The following is a 17,270-nucleotide window of genomic DNA, read 5'->3' as shown; positions in this document are numbered from 1 at the left end:
CGCTGATTCATGGGGCCCCGCGCCGGCTGCCTGGGCGAGGAGAGCGCGGCGCTGCCGCTGCCCCCGCGCGGGGTGTGAAGCCCCCCCCCCTCCTCCGCAGCCCCGGGCTCGCCCGCCCTGCTCGGGAGTGTGGTCCCTGCCGGGAGCCGCCGCGCCTGGCGCACAGAGGGAAGCGTTGATGCATCGCTGTGGAAATTCATTGTGTGACTTTCTGGGTATTTACTGAGTTTCAGACCGAGATGCAGCTCTTGAAAGCTTTATGGGCACTAGCAGGAGCAGCGATCTGCTGTTTTCTTATATTTGTCATCCACTCACAGTTTCTTAAAGAAGGTAATTATATCTGCATGTCTACATACCCTCTTCTTTAATACTAAGGTCTTTACGAGGTGCCTTAATTATTTTTACTGTTTCCAGTATGTTCTATTTACAGCAGTGCTTCAACGCTGTTTCTCCTTTCCGTTAAAACCTTCTCATTCTTTAATTTTTCCTTTAGATAATAGGCAGCTTTAGACTTACATTCTTGGTAAACGTATATATATAAAATCTGTATGATGTTTGTATTCAGCGTTTAGCCAATGTCTCATTTCTTTATGGGGCATGTACAGTGTATATCGAATATTTGTTGCTATCAGATGACCACAGAACAGTAGTCATTATGGGATGTATTAATAAACCAAAAAACCTGTAAGAAGTAAACGTATTATTTTTTTAGCAAATCAATAGGCATCCTTTCCCTCTTCTTCATTCAGTACATTTTCAATAGATGGCACTAAAGTTCTACGGAAAGGGCAGGGCAGAGCAAATCCTGGGCGTTCAGCATCTTCCTTCTCGCTGCCCCAAAAGTGAAGAGGCCTTTGCATGGTTTCAAAGCTCCTGTTTTTTCCACCTTGTGGCCAGAAAAATGTGATTACAATTTACTGGAGAAACAGTTTGGATTGTGGGGCAGTCTTCCTTCATTCTTTTTCCCACATAAGTCGGCTGGAAAAAATATGCTTGATGAAGTGGATAGAGGAATTTTCTTGGGGAGTAACCTTTGCATTGCTCTTTTTGTTTTCTTTTTGTTTTGTTTTCTTTTCTTGGAAAATCACTCATTTTTTCCCCTCCCCTCTGTTAAAATAACGAATCCATTGCTTATTTGTAAGGGGAGCTATGGTCTGAGACTCAAGTGTTAATCTTGAGAGTTCTGTATATATTTGGTCTTGTGTGGGAAAAGCCCAGTGCTGTTCTTTAAGCAGCGTTAACAAATATAACGCAAAAATATGAGGCTTTTGGTGGAACCTTTTATTCTTTTTTAGCATAGCCATATAGTTGAGATTGTAGCTGCCTAAAGAAGCAGCCCAGTTCAGCTTGGAGTGCTGGCTGTACACAGCATGGGAGAAAACTTTTATGTGACTAGGACAAAGTTTCACTCAAGACTGGGCAGAGTGACAGCCTTGCAACCACTGAAGTATTGCTGCTGATTTTAGTTCAGTGTCAGTCCAAAAAAAGCGTGAGACTGTACATTTTCATGGATATTTCTTGAAACACATAAGCACTGATTTGTCTGATTTGGTTAATTAAGAAGTGTTATCCATGTATCTCCAGTGCCAGAGATTTCTCCTTTTAGAATCCTGACCATACTTTAATTTCATTGTGTGCAATGCCTCCCACATGGTCACTTATTTAATCATCTTTTAAAATGCTTGGACTGGCGTATTTATTTATCTTTGTCTAATGAGATGACTTGTTGAGATTTTGCAGAATTAAATATTGCCAGTCATTTCAGGCTATTTTTTTTCTCAGTGTTTGCCATTATGCCTTTTTTTTTTTTTTTTCTTTCTTCAGTCTTTCACTGCTTGATTTTGAGACCAGTGTTACTGTAAATAATGCATAAAGGAAGAAGCTTTTTGTTTCACTTAAAATATTTCTTCCTGCATTGTAGAAGTTGAAAACTAGCAAATTAATGTGTGAAAACAGAAACCATGGCCATACACCAAGGACTTTAACATAGTGTACTTTGCTTCTCCTTCAGCAATTGCAGCCACTCTTAATGTGGACTGCAGAGAGAAAACTGAAGTTCCTGAGCTTGTTGGATAACTTAATTGCATCAGTTTGTTTATACTTCTGAACAAAATCTTTCTGCTTTGTTTATCACTGAGAACATTATACTAACTGTAAATACAGATTGTGTGTATTGGGCTAGTTGTCAGTCTTTTTGTGACAGGTGCTAATCTCCAGAATACCATTTTGATCCCTTTTGTATAATTATGTCAGCAATGTATGTATTCTCTGTAGTTTAAATAATTACAGAGAATAGTTTAGTGGAATTGATTCGAAGTCTACATGGCATAACAGAGTTTTTCCTGTATGTAGAACTTATAGAATATCCAACAAAAATCATTGGTTCAAGCATAATATATTCAAATGCAGGCATCTAAGAGAAGTAGAAATAGATAACAGAAGATTTAAACTAAATATTGTAAACAGCTTGCAAAAGCAAAATTCACATTCCTTTTCTTTCTCATTATAAAGCCTGTCTTTTTTTAAAAAAATATTTTTTTAATTATTATTTTCAGTAAGAAAACTAGGGACAGAAGTGTGAGGAAAAGACTAGCAAATCATTTAACCATGTTCCTACCACATTGGTTTACTAAGTGAATATATATAAAAAGACTACAGGTGAGATAACTGTTACCTTACTTTCAGAAGATCTGAAATTCTTTTCTGAGACCAGCATTACTCCTTTACATTAAAATTTTAAGAAAAGTTAAAAATTGTATGTCTCATTGCACACAACATTGTTAGCCTTGATTTCCTTGGCAGAAAGGATTAGTTTTCCATTGGAGCCTAATAAACTACATGGGCTGATTGTTTGTAACTCGGCTGTGTGGCCGAAGTCTTAAGTTAAATGCTTGGACATTTTCATTTTATTATTTCTTTTGCAGAAGGGTAATTGCCTGTGGTCCCAAAGAACAAACAAGTAAGCCACCAGTTTGCCCAGCTTGATTAGATTGGTTGATAGCACAAATCTGAGACAGTTTAACAGTACAAGCTCATGCACCAAGCATCTCTTTTGTGTTCAAGACAATTGGTTTAGAAAGAATGACATGTAAAATTAATTAAAGGTCTGACTTACTAATGCATGCTTTTTCCATTTTTACTTGTTTTGTAATATTTACTGTATGTTAGTTTTCCAGAGGCAGGTCTTAATAGAAAGCTGACATAATCTTCACTTCTTGCCTCAAAATGATACAATTACCACTTATATTTTTCTATATTCATTTTCCTTATACTTACTTGGAATTAATGATGTTATCACTTATGTCAAACTCTTATCACCTATTAACACAAGATATTTTTATAGTTTCAGTTGTACTGCATGACTATAGTGTGTAGAACTCACATTACATCCAGCTGATACCTATTACAAGAACCAAATTTTCCTTCAGTCACAACGAGATTATGTGTTGCAACAGTCAACTGAGAGTTTTCACACTGTTATTTTAAAATTTTAATTCTTATTCTGAAATTACATTTTCTGTAAGTATCTGTGTCTTCATTTTTTTTTTTTTTATGTTTTTTTGATCTAAGGCAGTTTAGTACAAGCATTACATTACTGCCCTTTAAATGGTGTTAAGAAACAATGAATGCTTGTTCTGAGATGAGTGGGAAAGAGCTGTTTAAATGTCTATTTTCCTGAATATGTTTTTCTCAGGAAGTGAAGAATGGGTGACACAGGGTGCCATTTTTCCACACATAGGCTTTTGTGTGGAAATACAGGTCGTCCTGTGGCTAATCCGTTCCCTATGTCCAATCTGTCCTTCAGTGTTTCTAAAAGATGAATAGAGCTGTGAACCCAGAAAAGGGTATTGTGATACATAATTGCAGTCCCATGCCTGCCTGATCTTCCTGCAAAACAGTCTAACATAGTCTAGTCAGCTGCAGTTGGTTCTGAAGGGGTGTTAAACATCAAAATATCTAAAACTTTTTGCATACACCACTGGGAATTAAAAGCAAGGAATTACATTTCCTACTTACGTCTGATTTGCAATATTTTGTAATTATTATTCTTGAACACATTTATTCAAAGAGAACTGAAAACCATCGAGTTCATGTTACACGCAGTTGTGGGAACTCCATTGCTCCCAGACAGTACCCTTTTCACCTGGTAGAACATTTTAACAGTTCAGAGAAAGTAGCAATGGAGAAAGGTGAAGGATCCAGTTTCTAAATGTGTCTTTGAATCCCAGAGAAAGTAGTGCAGTTCAGGAGTAACTTCAGAAGGGTATGCTTGTATTGCAGCCAGGGTGTGTTACAGTCCTGGATAAACTTTTAAGCTTTATTTTTCCTGTGATTGCTTATTAGGAGACTGGAATATCTTATCTATCAAGGGTGATTTAATATTTTGATAGGTTTATGAAATGAGGGTGGTGTGAGACTTGTTTGGAGAGGGACTACTCAGAAACATGAATTCAGTCTCAAGAATCTTACTTGAAGTATGGAGGATTGCAGTACTCAGATCTCAAAATCAGATTCTTAATCTGTCAGCTAGGATCTCTGTAAAACAGGGTGATTTTCTGTTGATAATGCTGCAGCTGTTGAGACAAGAGAATTCCGATTCTTCTGTTACAACCAGATGATTATGGCTATAAACCAGACTTTAATATCACTTGTGCAGATTTAGTATCTACTTATATATATGAATAGGGTATCTGTTTAGCACATTTTTCATAATTACATTTTTTTTTTCTGCCTTAGGCAAAATTTAGCAGTAATTGGTTACACTCCTGTTGGCACTCCTCTGTCAAACGCATTTAAAGGAATTAGTGTCACAATAGCAAAAAATACGGCAACATTTTCTTTAAAATAGTGCATTTATTGATCATAATACTTTGGCTAAGTTTTCTACATAATACCTTTTATTCTGTCACTTTTTACAGATTTAAGTATTTTAGCCTGCTCTAAAAGTTTGGGAAAAGCTCTATGCATATTTTTTTGTGACTTTAGGGTGTGCATTTTGACACTGAAAATAAGGAACGTTATTCTATTTAGCTGTATAACCACAAACAACTCCACCACTCCTCTGCTAATGTTTGCAGATGTCTACTGACAGTATGCCCAAGATCATTTTTTTCAGAGCTTTCTGTTCGTACCATCTGATAGCTTTATAAACTTGGTAAAACTAATTTTTGCTGCTCTGTAAAACAATTTATAGGAAAGGTTTTGGGATCTTCTAAAACTTGTTAAGATGAATTTAATTTTAACTTATTAAGGTAGATAATATTGCTAGGCATTCTTAGTATTTCTTTTAATCTTGTAAATATTAGAAGATATATAGACTTGAAACAACAAAACAAAGTGAGAAAGAGAATTGCAGTTAAGAATGTGGTAAAAAAAAATTAAATTATTTATGTTAGAATTGTTTTTTCATTTTGCCCTTTTAAGCTTAACCTCTGTCTCAAAACAGTAAGATACCTTGTGTACCAGATGTGCTGCATATGTTACCTATATATAGTAAAACTGAGTTAAGGACAGTGTGTCCCAGCTGCAAATTTGCCTACTTTTGATGGCTGTGTGACTTTTTAATGTACTGTAGTACAATTATTTTCTCCTGTTTTTCTTCTATATTGTTTTTTTTGTTGTTTTGTTGGGCTTTTTTTGTGGGTAGGGGGATTTGTGGAGAGGTCACATCAGGGTAGAGAGAGAGAAAGAATGCAGAGGTAGAAGATTTTTCTTCCTGTCCAGGAGAAAGATTTGGTAGTTAAAAAACCCTGAGCTTGAATTAATGCAGCACAAAGAATGGAAACCAGTCTGGGGGGTTTGCTTGCATATTTTTTATAGTTGTATGGCAGATAAATAAAATTAAGAAGACCAAGTTCAATGGCAGCTTGACAGTGCCTGTCACATTGGGACCATGTAAAAATCAGAGAAGATCCTACTTTGAGATAGAACAGCTTTGCATTTGATGTTTTAAAAATATTTTTAGGTTTTCTTAAGATAGGGTTAGAGAAATGTAACATTGAAAAGAAGCTATGCAGACAATAGTTTTTAATTTTAATAATTTTCAGGGAGGTGAGAAAGATGTTCTTCACCTGGCATCTGTTGTGCTAAAATATACCAAGAGAGGGAGCCTGGCAGGTTTTGTACTCATTTAAGGTAGCTTTGAAATAATCTTTGGGTTTGGGTCATGAAAATACAAGATGCATGCGTATGTACATCTTCACAGGGAAGTGCACCTTATGTGGTATAAACCCTCTATTTTTCCTGACTGAGCAACATGAAAAAAGGAATTAGTAACAGATTTTCAGTAGCCTTTTAAGGCTACCTGTTTTCATGCCCCAAGAGCACAAGTGTGGAATTACTGACCTTTCTTAACATTTATCAGCTCTATCTCTTCTTAAGGGCAGTACTATAGAGCGATGTGAGTCACTTCATACAGAAGTGCATGCTTTTTAGTCTGTTGACTAATATTTATTTTTCTGGTTTCTTAGCAGGCACACACTGTATCAAAAATAAAATGGGAATTAAAACAAGACACACTCAATCGAGACTTCTAAAACTGAATTTAAGAGGTGACATTGAAAAAAACCATATATTTAGAGGACAAGTGTTCAATACAGTATTGGTAAGAAAAGCCACGAATGTCTTTAATTCACTGGTCAAAACACAGGTAAAATTATTCTCTTGTCAGATGTAATTATGAATAACTTTTTATAATCATACTACAAAAAGGCACAAGACGCATTTTTGTACGAATGATAACAACTGTATTTGTTTTCTGTTAGTATTTAGATGTCCCAGTTGGAATTGGTGGCTCAAGCCAGGTAGAACTTGCCAACTGTAATGTAAGTTCATACAAATCTTAAGCCAAGGATCTGTTCCATCCAGTATCTGGATTTTAGCAAAGATTTATTTTGCTCAGAAATTATATCCTCTTGCCACTTGTAACCCATAGTGATAGTAGGTTCTGTTTAATAACAAAATCCGATTATTTGCCTAAATGTGCTTTTTATGCCTGTTCTAGAAATCCAACCCAATATAATGAATCTGCCTGTTCATTAAATTTTACCTTTGGCATTACATCAGTTCACAACTAAATGCTAGTCAGAACAATAGATCTTCCCTCTAATTGTTATTCTTGTAAAAAGCAATGAGTAACGTGTTTGAAATATATCCAAACAGCAAATTAACATATAAATAACCAGAAAAAAAAAAAAAAAAGTAATGGATCAATACCTATTGAAAAATTTTCTAGAAGCAGATGCTGTATTAATGTGTGTTTTCATACAAGTGATTTCTTATATTTGACCATATGGAGGAAAGTAAAGATTGTGTTAATTTGTCAGGTGACAAATTTTATTCATAATAGACCAGTATATTCTGTATCGCAGCTTCTCTCTAACGTGGCACAAGGCTATATGATATTCCAAAGTCTAGTTGTTTAATTGCAGCCACACAGGAGGGAAGATGTAGGTCAAATTAAGTGGATACACAGGAGAACAAAGGGTTTAACTACAATTTTGGAATATATGACCTAGTAAGAACTACTGAAGAGACTAGAGTTACTGAGTTTAGATAAGAGGTTACTAGCATGAGTTTTAGTGGGTAAAATTCTGCCTTAAGAGTAAGTATCAAATTGTTCTTTCAGTAAAATGGGAAGATGACAAGAAATAATGAGTGCAAGTGAAAGCTGCTTTGGGGGACACTTAGGTTAGACATCAGGAAATATTGCAGCAAGGCAAATTTGTGTTGTGCATCCAGGAAGACTTGCCAATGGCAAGAACAGTTAAGCATTGGAACAGATTTTCTTGGGAAGCTGTGAAGCAGGAGAGTTTTACCATGAGGTTAAAATACTATTGGTTGGGAATAGTATAATCAAGTTGAAACAAACAGGCAGACTGAATGACTTTTTTTAAGTCCTTTCAATTCTTATTCTCCAAAATGTGCACTCAATCTGAAACTTACCTGGAAAGGCAACAGATATTTAAACATCTGATCATAGGGCAGTTTTCTGTTGGCTGCTGAAGTGAATAGGTTGATGAGAAGGCACTCTAGGATCTGAAAGTATGCAGGGGACAAATTAAGCCTCAAGAAAACAGCCATGGTTTTAAGTATTTTATTAGCTAAATCAAGACACTTCTTGAGTTTCAGATGTAATTACAAAAATACAATAAAAAAGGAACAAGAATTCTTAAGATTAATGTAGTTAAAGATTACTCCTTTAAGAGCTATTTGCTTTGCAAGCTGTTTAGGACTTGAAGGCATCCTGAAGCAGGGCCTTGCTCTCTTCACTCTTCTTTTTATACAAAGAACAGTGAAATTAGAATATTAGTATCATTCACTTTCTGGTATTTCTTATGGAATGAGGGTTTGGGTTAAGGATTGTTGAGCTCTACTACTTTGTTCTTGCTACCCCAGCACCTGGAGGGCTTATCTCCCCATGGCCCTGTGGCTGCTCTGACCTCTGGTATGGGAAGCATATAACCAGCCCTACAAAGGGTGAGCTGCAAATGGCTTCACAGAGGTTCTCTGTCAATCTTTGCCTGTTTGATGCTATGGATCATGAAGAGCTTTGTGTTCATCACTGTCTGTAATGGTGTGTACCTTGATGCAATAGTGTCCAATTTTTATGATGTCTGCATGGTTTCAAATCCAGTAGCAAAAGCAAAATTAGCAAATCATGCTGACAAAAGGGCTTGTGGATCAAGATAAAGACAAGGAGAGCTCACTCACCAGTTACTGTCATGGGCAAAACAGACTCAGCTTGGGGAAACGGATTAAATTTATTGCCATTCAAAATCAGAGTAGTGCCATGAGAAAAAAAAAAACAAATCTTAAAACACTTTTCCTACACCTGTGCTTGCTTCCCACACTTCACTTTAATCCCAGATTCTCTACTTCTTCCCCATAAGTGGCACAGAGGAACAGGGAATGAGGATTACAGTTGTCTCTGTTGCTCCTTCTTCACAGTCTTCCCCTGCTACAGGAGACAGTCCTCCCCATACTTCTTCAGAGTGAGTCCATCCCATGGGATGCAGTTCTTCATTAAATGCTCCACCACGGGTCTCTTCCACAGGGTGCAGTCCTTCAGGGACAGACTGCTGTAGTCTGGGTCCCCTACAAGGTCACAAGTCCTGCCTGTAAACCTGCTCCAGCATGGACTCCTCTCTCCATGGGGTCACAGGTCCAGCCAGGAGCTTTGTGCAGCATGGATTTCCCATTGGGTCACAGCCTTCTTTGGGCATCCACTGGCTCTGGAATGAGATTATTTCATGAGCTGCAAGTGGATATCTGCTCCACCATTAACCTCCATAGACTGCAGGAGGACAGCCTGCCTCACCATGGTCTTTGCCATGGGCTGCAGGGGAATCTCTGCTCTGGTGCCTGGAGTACCTCCTCCCCTTGTTATTCACTGGCCCTGGTGTCTGCAGAGTTGTTACTCTCACATATTCTCACTTACCTCTCTGTCTGTAGCTGCACAGGGTTTCTCTCCCCCTCCCCCTCCCCCTTCTTAACTATGTTATCCCAGAGGTACTATTACTGTTCCTGATTGGCTCAGCCTTTGCTCACTGTGGGTCCATCTTGGAGCCTTCCGGCATTGACCCTGTTGGACATGGGGGAGGCTTCTCACAGAAACCACCTCTGTAGCCCCTCTGCTACCAAAACCTTGCTGTGCAAAGCCAGTGTAATCATGCTCCAACTTGTGCTTGGAGCAAGTCGTGTCCCGAACTTGTTTATATCTCTGGAACAGCTGTGCATGACAAAGTTGTTCTGCTTAGAGGTGTAGAAGAGCTGGGTACTAGCTATTATTTCCTTGAGCAGCACTAACCTTTATTTAAAGACAGAAAATAAGGAAATTTTTTTAAGTTCCTGTATTGCAAGTTAGTATTTCTTTACCTCTTCACACTAATTTGTCAAAAAGCACTCACATTTTTTTGTGGTTCTGTGGTGACTGCTGATTAATTATGACACTGAAGTTATGTGCTATCTTTTGTACTTTGCTACAGTTTTTCTTGTATTAAATTACATGGTTTTCTGTATGATTCTTTCAACACGAATTTATAGCTTTAAGGAGGCAAATACCAAACCACTGCTCTATTACTCAGAGTTGTACATTTTGGAGATGAGTATCATGGATCTGGGAATAGATTTAACCTCAGGATAATCAAACAATTGTTTTAAATGGTCACTGCTTGAGTATCACCTTGCTTATGGATGTGAACTAATTGAGATTAAAGTAAAATGACTGTGAGATGCTTCCTTTTCCTGTGTATCAGTAGTTCCCACTGCCATTTAAGCTTTTTAAAGTGTTACTTAGTTGTAAAAAAATGGATGTGCTTCTGGGTTCCTCTTTTGTTCTTTTGCTTTTGTTTTTCTAAATACATGCTGGTAGATGAAGCAAGGAGTCTTCAGCTTCATTTATTGGGAGAAGAACTTGTAACTGTTGTAAGCATTTTTCTATGACTGGCTATAAAACTATATAGATTGTACCAGATGCTGCCTTAACTTATTTTATAGAATTATAATGGATGCTAATGAGTCTTAAAGTCAAGCCTTTAAAGATAAAAATCCCCTTGCTGTGTTTTGTTGTTTGTTTGGTTTTTTTTGTAGTGTATAGTAACAGCTCCATTTTATTGAAAATTTTCACCTTTCCATTATTTTGATTAACATTTTAGTAAATTTTTTTATACTTGAATATTATAATGTTTTGTTTCTTCTGTAAAGACAATATTGTAAAGACAATAACAACATAAAAAAAAATGTTAAATTGTTTTTTAGTTAGTAAGTAGCATGATTTTCCAGTTGTCTGAAGAATCAAGAACACCTATTCCCTGCAATTAGTGATTATGCAATAAAATATATGGCTCGAGCATTTTTTTGGCCATGTCCACTTACTTATTTCATCCTGACGCCCAACAGGTTTAATGTTATTACTGCTTAATTTGTAACTAGACAAATACTCATTTGGTCTGAAATACATACATGACTCATGGTGTTGATTATTTATAAAAAATACATTGTAAGATCAGTGCATAGTCTATCAGCAGTTTTTTCTTTTTGTTGCACTTTCCTCCAACCAAAAGCATTTTGAAAACTGCACACAGCCTTTCACTTTTAAGTAAATTGTTTGTGATAGCAGCCTTCAGAAAGTGATCTGTAAGGTATGAAAATCCAAGGAAGCAATGTGATTAGAGAAAATGAGTACACTATTTGATGTTAGGAATGAAATCGTCTCCATTCGAGTTGATGGTAAACTTCTTGCTGTTTCACTGTGGCCCCAGTTTTAGCTGTGTTGGGCAGCATGATTTTCTTCTTTTGGGTACTTTTGCTTTGGTTTGTTGACTTGGAAAAGCATCCTTTCCTATCTGCAAGATATGTGAGGTAAATGACTTTGAAAGATAACTCCTTCTGAAGGTCTTTTCAGATCAACTGATTAAAGCACTGCGCAGGTTCAGCTTCGTACTACAATCCTTTGTCCTGTACTTGGGCACTCCAGCTCCTGGTGACATGGTCTTGCTGATAAAATGAGGTTATTTTCCATGTTTGAAAGATGCTAAAAACTACTGCTGTTGTGTAACTACAAACTCCAGTGCAGTGAATTATTAGTGTTAGTATATATGCTTCTGTTTAATTATGCACTGAGGCCTTACCTAGAGCCAGAACTCTATTCTTGCAGTCAGTTAACAAGTCTAGAGATGCTTATAGTTCGTAGAAAAGTACAAGAAAAATATTGTTAAATTATACATGAGCAAGTAGTTAAAATAACAGAAGTTAAGAACTATCATTTCTCCTCAGTGTCTGTTCACAGGCTTAATGCTTCTCTCCAGCTAGAATTGCTTAATTTTTTCAGTTGTCCTTGTCCACTTCCAGCATGCTCCTTCTGTCTTGTATTTCCTCCCAGGTGAATGCAGCTTCATTTTGCACACATGTGTGAGAACATGGGCAAAAAAAGAGATGGTCAAGCATTCTGTTATGATTGCTTTTCTTCCTTAGTTTCTATGCTCTCTTAGAAATGAATTCCATATTAGCTTTGCCTTTATGCTTGCATAACCTTAACTGTTCCTCTACCCATTATAAAATTCTTCCAGTCTGATTTTTAGATTACAGAATCACAGAATCACAGAATCCTAGGCGTTGGAAGGGACCTTGAAAGATCATCTAGTCCAACCCCCCTGCCAGAGCAGGGTCACCTGGAGTACTAGAGATTGGAATATGTCTGGCCATATCATCTAGTTCATTGGACATTAGGGCAATATGTATCAGCTAAATGATTACCAGTATTCTGATTTAGTTTTGTTAGAATACAGTCTGAACATTTTCTTTTCTAGTACTGATGAAGAACTAAGGTGGAGAAGGAATATTTGCCCTTTTTATAATTACTTCTTTGTTAGATAGGATTGTTTCACTAGATGTTCAGTTGCAAACTTCCAGGCAATTGGCCCCTTAGGAAGCTGGTACAGATAATCATAGAATCATAAATTTTTTGGGGTTAGAAGGGACTTAAAAGATAATTGAGTTCCAACTTCCCTACCACGTGCAGGGGAATCTTCCGTTAGATTAGGTTGCTTAGATGCCTATGCTGGGGAGAATGAGTCTATATATAATTAATTAGTATATTTTAATGTACATTTTATTGCAGTGTAAACTTTTAAAGTTGAGAGCTAAAATGCATTAGATTTCTAATAATTCTTAAGTCCAGTTCATAAAAATTATGCCAGCTTAGTAATTTGCATTATGTTTTATAGTGAATGTAAACTCTCTATTTTTTGCAGGTATTTTAATGAGTAGCTTGAAAATAATTCTCAGCTCACAAGATGAGATTTGCAAACCTCCCTTTTTCAGCAGACGAAGGAAGTAAAATTCAAAGGAGTAGCTTGTCTCTCAGATTCATTCTAATGTTGTGACTTTCAGACACGGTGTTGAAGATGTCAGAGCTATCTCTAGGCTTATATAATTCTTGTTCACTGTAACAGGAACTACAGACACGTGCATCTTGAGGCAGGCAGGTTCTTGAATTCAATAAAGCTGTCCAGTAATAGAGTGGTGTGTCAAAACAATTTTCTTCCTAAGAAAATAGAGCAATCATATTTGCTTCTTCAGATTTTATTATTTTTTTTTTAATTTTTGAAAGAGGAAAGAACACAGTAAAATTTCAATTGGCTTAGTAGTAAAAAGAGCAAGAAAAGGACTGCAATTTGCAGCATACTTTAATTTTCTAGTAGTTTATAATTACAAAAGAGAAACCTTTGCCATAGAACTATTCTCCTGCCCTTATTTGTGGTATAGTTTAAAAGTAGTCAAGGTTAAGCAGAAATATGGTTACTAACTGTGATTTACTCCTGACGACTTCTTAATGTAGTGTCATCTTTTAATACAAACTGTAGCCATTTAAAGTCAAAAGAGTTATTCTGAATCCATGCATGAGAAAAGATTATTTACAAACACAAAGGAAATAAATAGTTCGTATTGAAGCTTCACTGTTGATTTACATTTTGAAAAAAACAAAACGTTGCCATAGTAACATGTAGGTTGCAAAAATATTCTAAATCTGATGCATTAGATTGAGGAAACTCTTAACTTGCGTGGCATGTTTCTCAAGTTTTGTGAATAAGAACGAGCATAATTCTGTGCATTTGCAGGGTTGACCTCAAATAGTTTGCATTTGTGCAAAACATAACATGAAGACATTGATTGATAGTTATGTAAACTAAGTCTTCTCCAATCAGCTTTCTAATTATATTGTTCCTAAGATAATTCTTAGTTGGGGCTTTTACCTTAAAAAAAATTTAAAACTCACAGGTATTTTCCAGTATATAAAAAATGTTGCACCTGTTGTCCAGCAACTGTGCATTTAATATTGATGTTTTTTAAATATGAGGAGCAGTATATTCTTTCTCCTCTCATATATTTCTGTTTAATTCCATTTAATTCACTAATTCTTTTCCTAGAACAAACTTACCAATAATATTTTCTGTGTGAAACGGAGCTTTGGTGAACAGACCAAAAAGCAGAGTTAGTAGAGATCCATTTTTGGTTATTTTAAAAGGCCAGTTTTAGGCCTGTGGAGTATGAGTATTGTAAACTCCCCTTCTGAGTGCCACAGACTGCTCTGTTAGCTTTCTAACTCCATGTGCAACCAAACTGAGCAGATTACTTTTACAAAGCAATTTTTAGGGTCCGTTGTTTAACTAATTAATTTACTGCTTATCTCAAGTCTCAGCAAACAGCCATTTTTTATTTTCAGTGCTATTTATATGTGTTATACTGTTTAAGAATTATGTAAGACCTAATGTTTGCCTCCAATTACCATCTTCTAAATACCATGTTGGATCTAGCTCTACTGATGATGGTCAATGACCTTTTGACTCATGGGATGCCTGAGCTATTTAACTTTTTATGGTAAAATTTTTGCTGATGCCTCATCCGGTTGAGTATTACAACTTGAATAATTCTCTATACCAGTATTTTAGATGTGAAAATTGATCTAAGTTTTGAATATGTTAAATGTAACAGAAGCTGCTTGCCACTATGCAGTACTAAGGTATTCCATTCTTCAGCTTCAGTTCTATTGCAAAGTCTTGTTTTCCATTATAAATGACTAGTATTTTCTTTTAAGTAACGTTTAGGTTCTTTTCTATAGAATCATAAAAAATAAGTTGAAAGCTGGTAGCAGAACTGAGTACCCTTAAACCATTACTCTGCTTTAAGACCTCTGGTAATGGAGATTCTACAGCTTTCCTGCATTTTCATACTGCACTCATCTATTACATCTGCATTTATACTCTGAGTGGTTGCTGCAGTACCAATATTTTTTTCCATGTGGGAGGGCTGGAGCAGAAAGCTCACCACATACACACAGAACTCTTTGAAATCCTGACATACTTAACCCAATGAAATAACAAAGATAGTACTTTATGTATGATTGCTGGGTTGTTGCAGAATGTGGTGAGTGGCAAATAAAAAAAAATAGTGTTCAGTCTCTGCCAGAAAGGAGGAAGGACCTGCTGGGGACACTAAGGGCCAGCAGCGAGGTGTGGCATTCCTAACTGGTGAGACAGTGCTGGGACAATTCTCTCTCACTGTTCTTCTTTGGCTTCTGCCCTTGTGGAGACTGCAGCCATTTTTAAAATACCTGTTTATGGCCATCTTTGCGTTTGCACCTCAAACCAAGAGCGTTTTACATATGTGACATACATGTTCCTTATTTTCCTTGTCATGCTGGTCTGCCGAATTCCCAAGGCTACATTCCCTTAGTAACCAGTAACTATAATTTTTGTTGTCTCTGATGCCTCTGCCATCATCCTATGCTTATACATACTCTGGGAGGTCACTACTCTACATCACTGCAGCATCAAAATGGCTTCTGGTAACTGCCCTCAGTGCTCTTCCTCTGCTTTTCCAACATATCCCAGGTCAACAGATGGCTACTGGTTTTAGAGTTTGCCATGGATTGCTACTGAATGATTTTTCAGAGTTTTTAAATGCAGAGTCCACATACATCAATGTTTAGGAGTAGCATCCATAAAGCTCTTGACTACCTTACAGGGGTTGCCCAAGACTTGCTACGTGTCTTGGGGGTGTAATTGGTAACAGTGCATTTAATACTGTGACTAATGTCTTTCTTGTGTTTCTTTGTTTCATACTGAAAGGTAAATATGTAAGGGAGAATTGTCATTGATTTTTTTGCCTGTTTTAAAACCACAAATTTTCTTCACTTGAGGTAGAGAAATCATTCAAAGAAGCGCACGTTGCTCTTCAGCTTTACAATTTGTAGCAGTTTTGAAGGAGGTCACTGGCAAACCTCTGTCCAATGGGAGAAAACTACAAAATAGTAGGGTAAAAAGTCAGGCTTTTAAATCCATTTTTATGTAAACATTTGGTTCTTGTAAGCATTTAGGACACACAGTTGCTGCTGTTGTCAATCTTGAATGTTTTTGAAAACCATCCATTTCTAATTGTACTCTGCAAAACTTGTTTTCAAATGTCTTGGCAAATATGTAACTTATTTCTTTATGAGAGAGATTCAATTAAGTTGTATGTATGTTAGAGTGCAATTTTTTTTAGGAACTATTCCTTACATGCACTAAACTTAACATGAGTCTTCTACATTTTTTTTTTTTTATGTTAGGGCACTGTAAGGGCCAGCAGCTCCCTGGGCTTCAGGTGCTGGAGGTAGTGGGGCTCCTCAGGAGACCTGGCTGGGCAAGGCCTGGCAGCCAGGACCCCTCACACTCCGGGCGCAGGGCAGCTGGGGAAGGCACAGGGGCAGCCCCAACGTTGGGAATCAGCCACCACCTTGGTGACAGAACAGGCTGAGGCCAGGCTAGACTATGGACCCATGGGTGGGCCTGGCTCAGCAGGGCCAGTGGCCAGGCAGGGCTTTGTGGAGCTGGAGACCAGCCCTGATGCAGCATTGCTTGGGTGGGGGCTGATGGCCCCAGGGGGCTGGACTAGGGTCCTGAGCCATGGTCAGGGTATGCCAAATGGAGACATTAATGTCTGCAGGGTCCTGACATTATGCCAGCTTTTGTAGCTGATCCAGTAAAAACGCCACTTAAAAGTATAAATGCAGCATGGGAATACTAGTATGCCTTGACACAGTGGTCTATTTTGTATATTATGTGGCAGACATATTAATATTTTAAAGACCATGCACATTACTTTACGGTTGTGATAAGGGGTCTTGAACAAGCTCAATCTGGACTGGTACCTGAAAAGAACTTGAGTCCTGTGCTTAGGATTATTGATATAGTGCTGCTTGATGCCAGTACTTTGGGGAAGTAGGAACTGTGCTGTTGAAAACACCACTTATTGGAAAGATAGAAAAGGAATGCAAAAGGGGAAATGTAATACTGAACTGTATTGGACTTTCTCCAAGTTACCACCGACATTATCAGTGAGGTCCTGCTTCTCTCACTTGTGTGCAATATGTTTGTTGCATTTTATTGGTACTTGAAAGTTTTAGAAAGTCACAAAGTTGTCTTCCATGGATCTGTGTTTGTGATGTGACTTGGGATCCTTCTGAAAAGGCAATGTTACACCACTTCAAGGTACTTTTAAATTAGTATTTTCATCTCCTTTCATCTGATGCTCTAGCCATTTAGTAACATTGAATATGGGACATCACAGTCAATTTACAGCAATGGACTATGTTTCCATGACATAGAGAAATTATTGTAGTATTACCCAGAAGGACACCCTCAGTAGTAGTGAAAAGATGTAGCTATACACAGTAATCTTAAAACAAATTGTAGAAATCAGTAGCAAACTGTACATGGTTAAATTGCCTT

The 17,270-nt window shown here is 37.2% G+C and overlaps 1 protein-coding gene across 1 annotated transcript in view; it reads left to right on the top strand.

The window, feature by feature from the left end:
- The first annotated feature begins 239 nt into the window (after nt 1–239).
- The window catches only part of FAM19A5 (family with sequence similarity 19 (chemokine (C-C motif)-like), member A5), a 261,499-nt gene continuing 244,468 nt past the window's right edge, over nt 240–17,270 (top strand). The window contains exon 1 of the mRNA XM_009999457.1: nt 240–330. Coding sequence (XP_009997759.1) covers nt 240–330 — 91 coding nt within the window. The remainder of the gene's footprint in view (nt 331–17,270) is intronic.

The sequence above is a fragment of the Chaetura pelagica genome, unplaced genomic scaffold (assembly GCF_000747805.2).
Source record: "Chaetura pelagica isolate M959 unplaced genomic scaffold, ChaPel_1.0 scaffold15, whole genome shotgun sequence".
NCBI lineage: Eukaryota > Metazoa > Chordata > Aves > Apodiformes > Apodidae > Chaetura > Chaetura pelagica.
The sequence above is the reverse complement of the archived record's forward strand: the minus strand, read 5'-3'. Positions and strand labels throughout refer to the sequence as shown.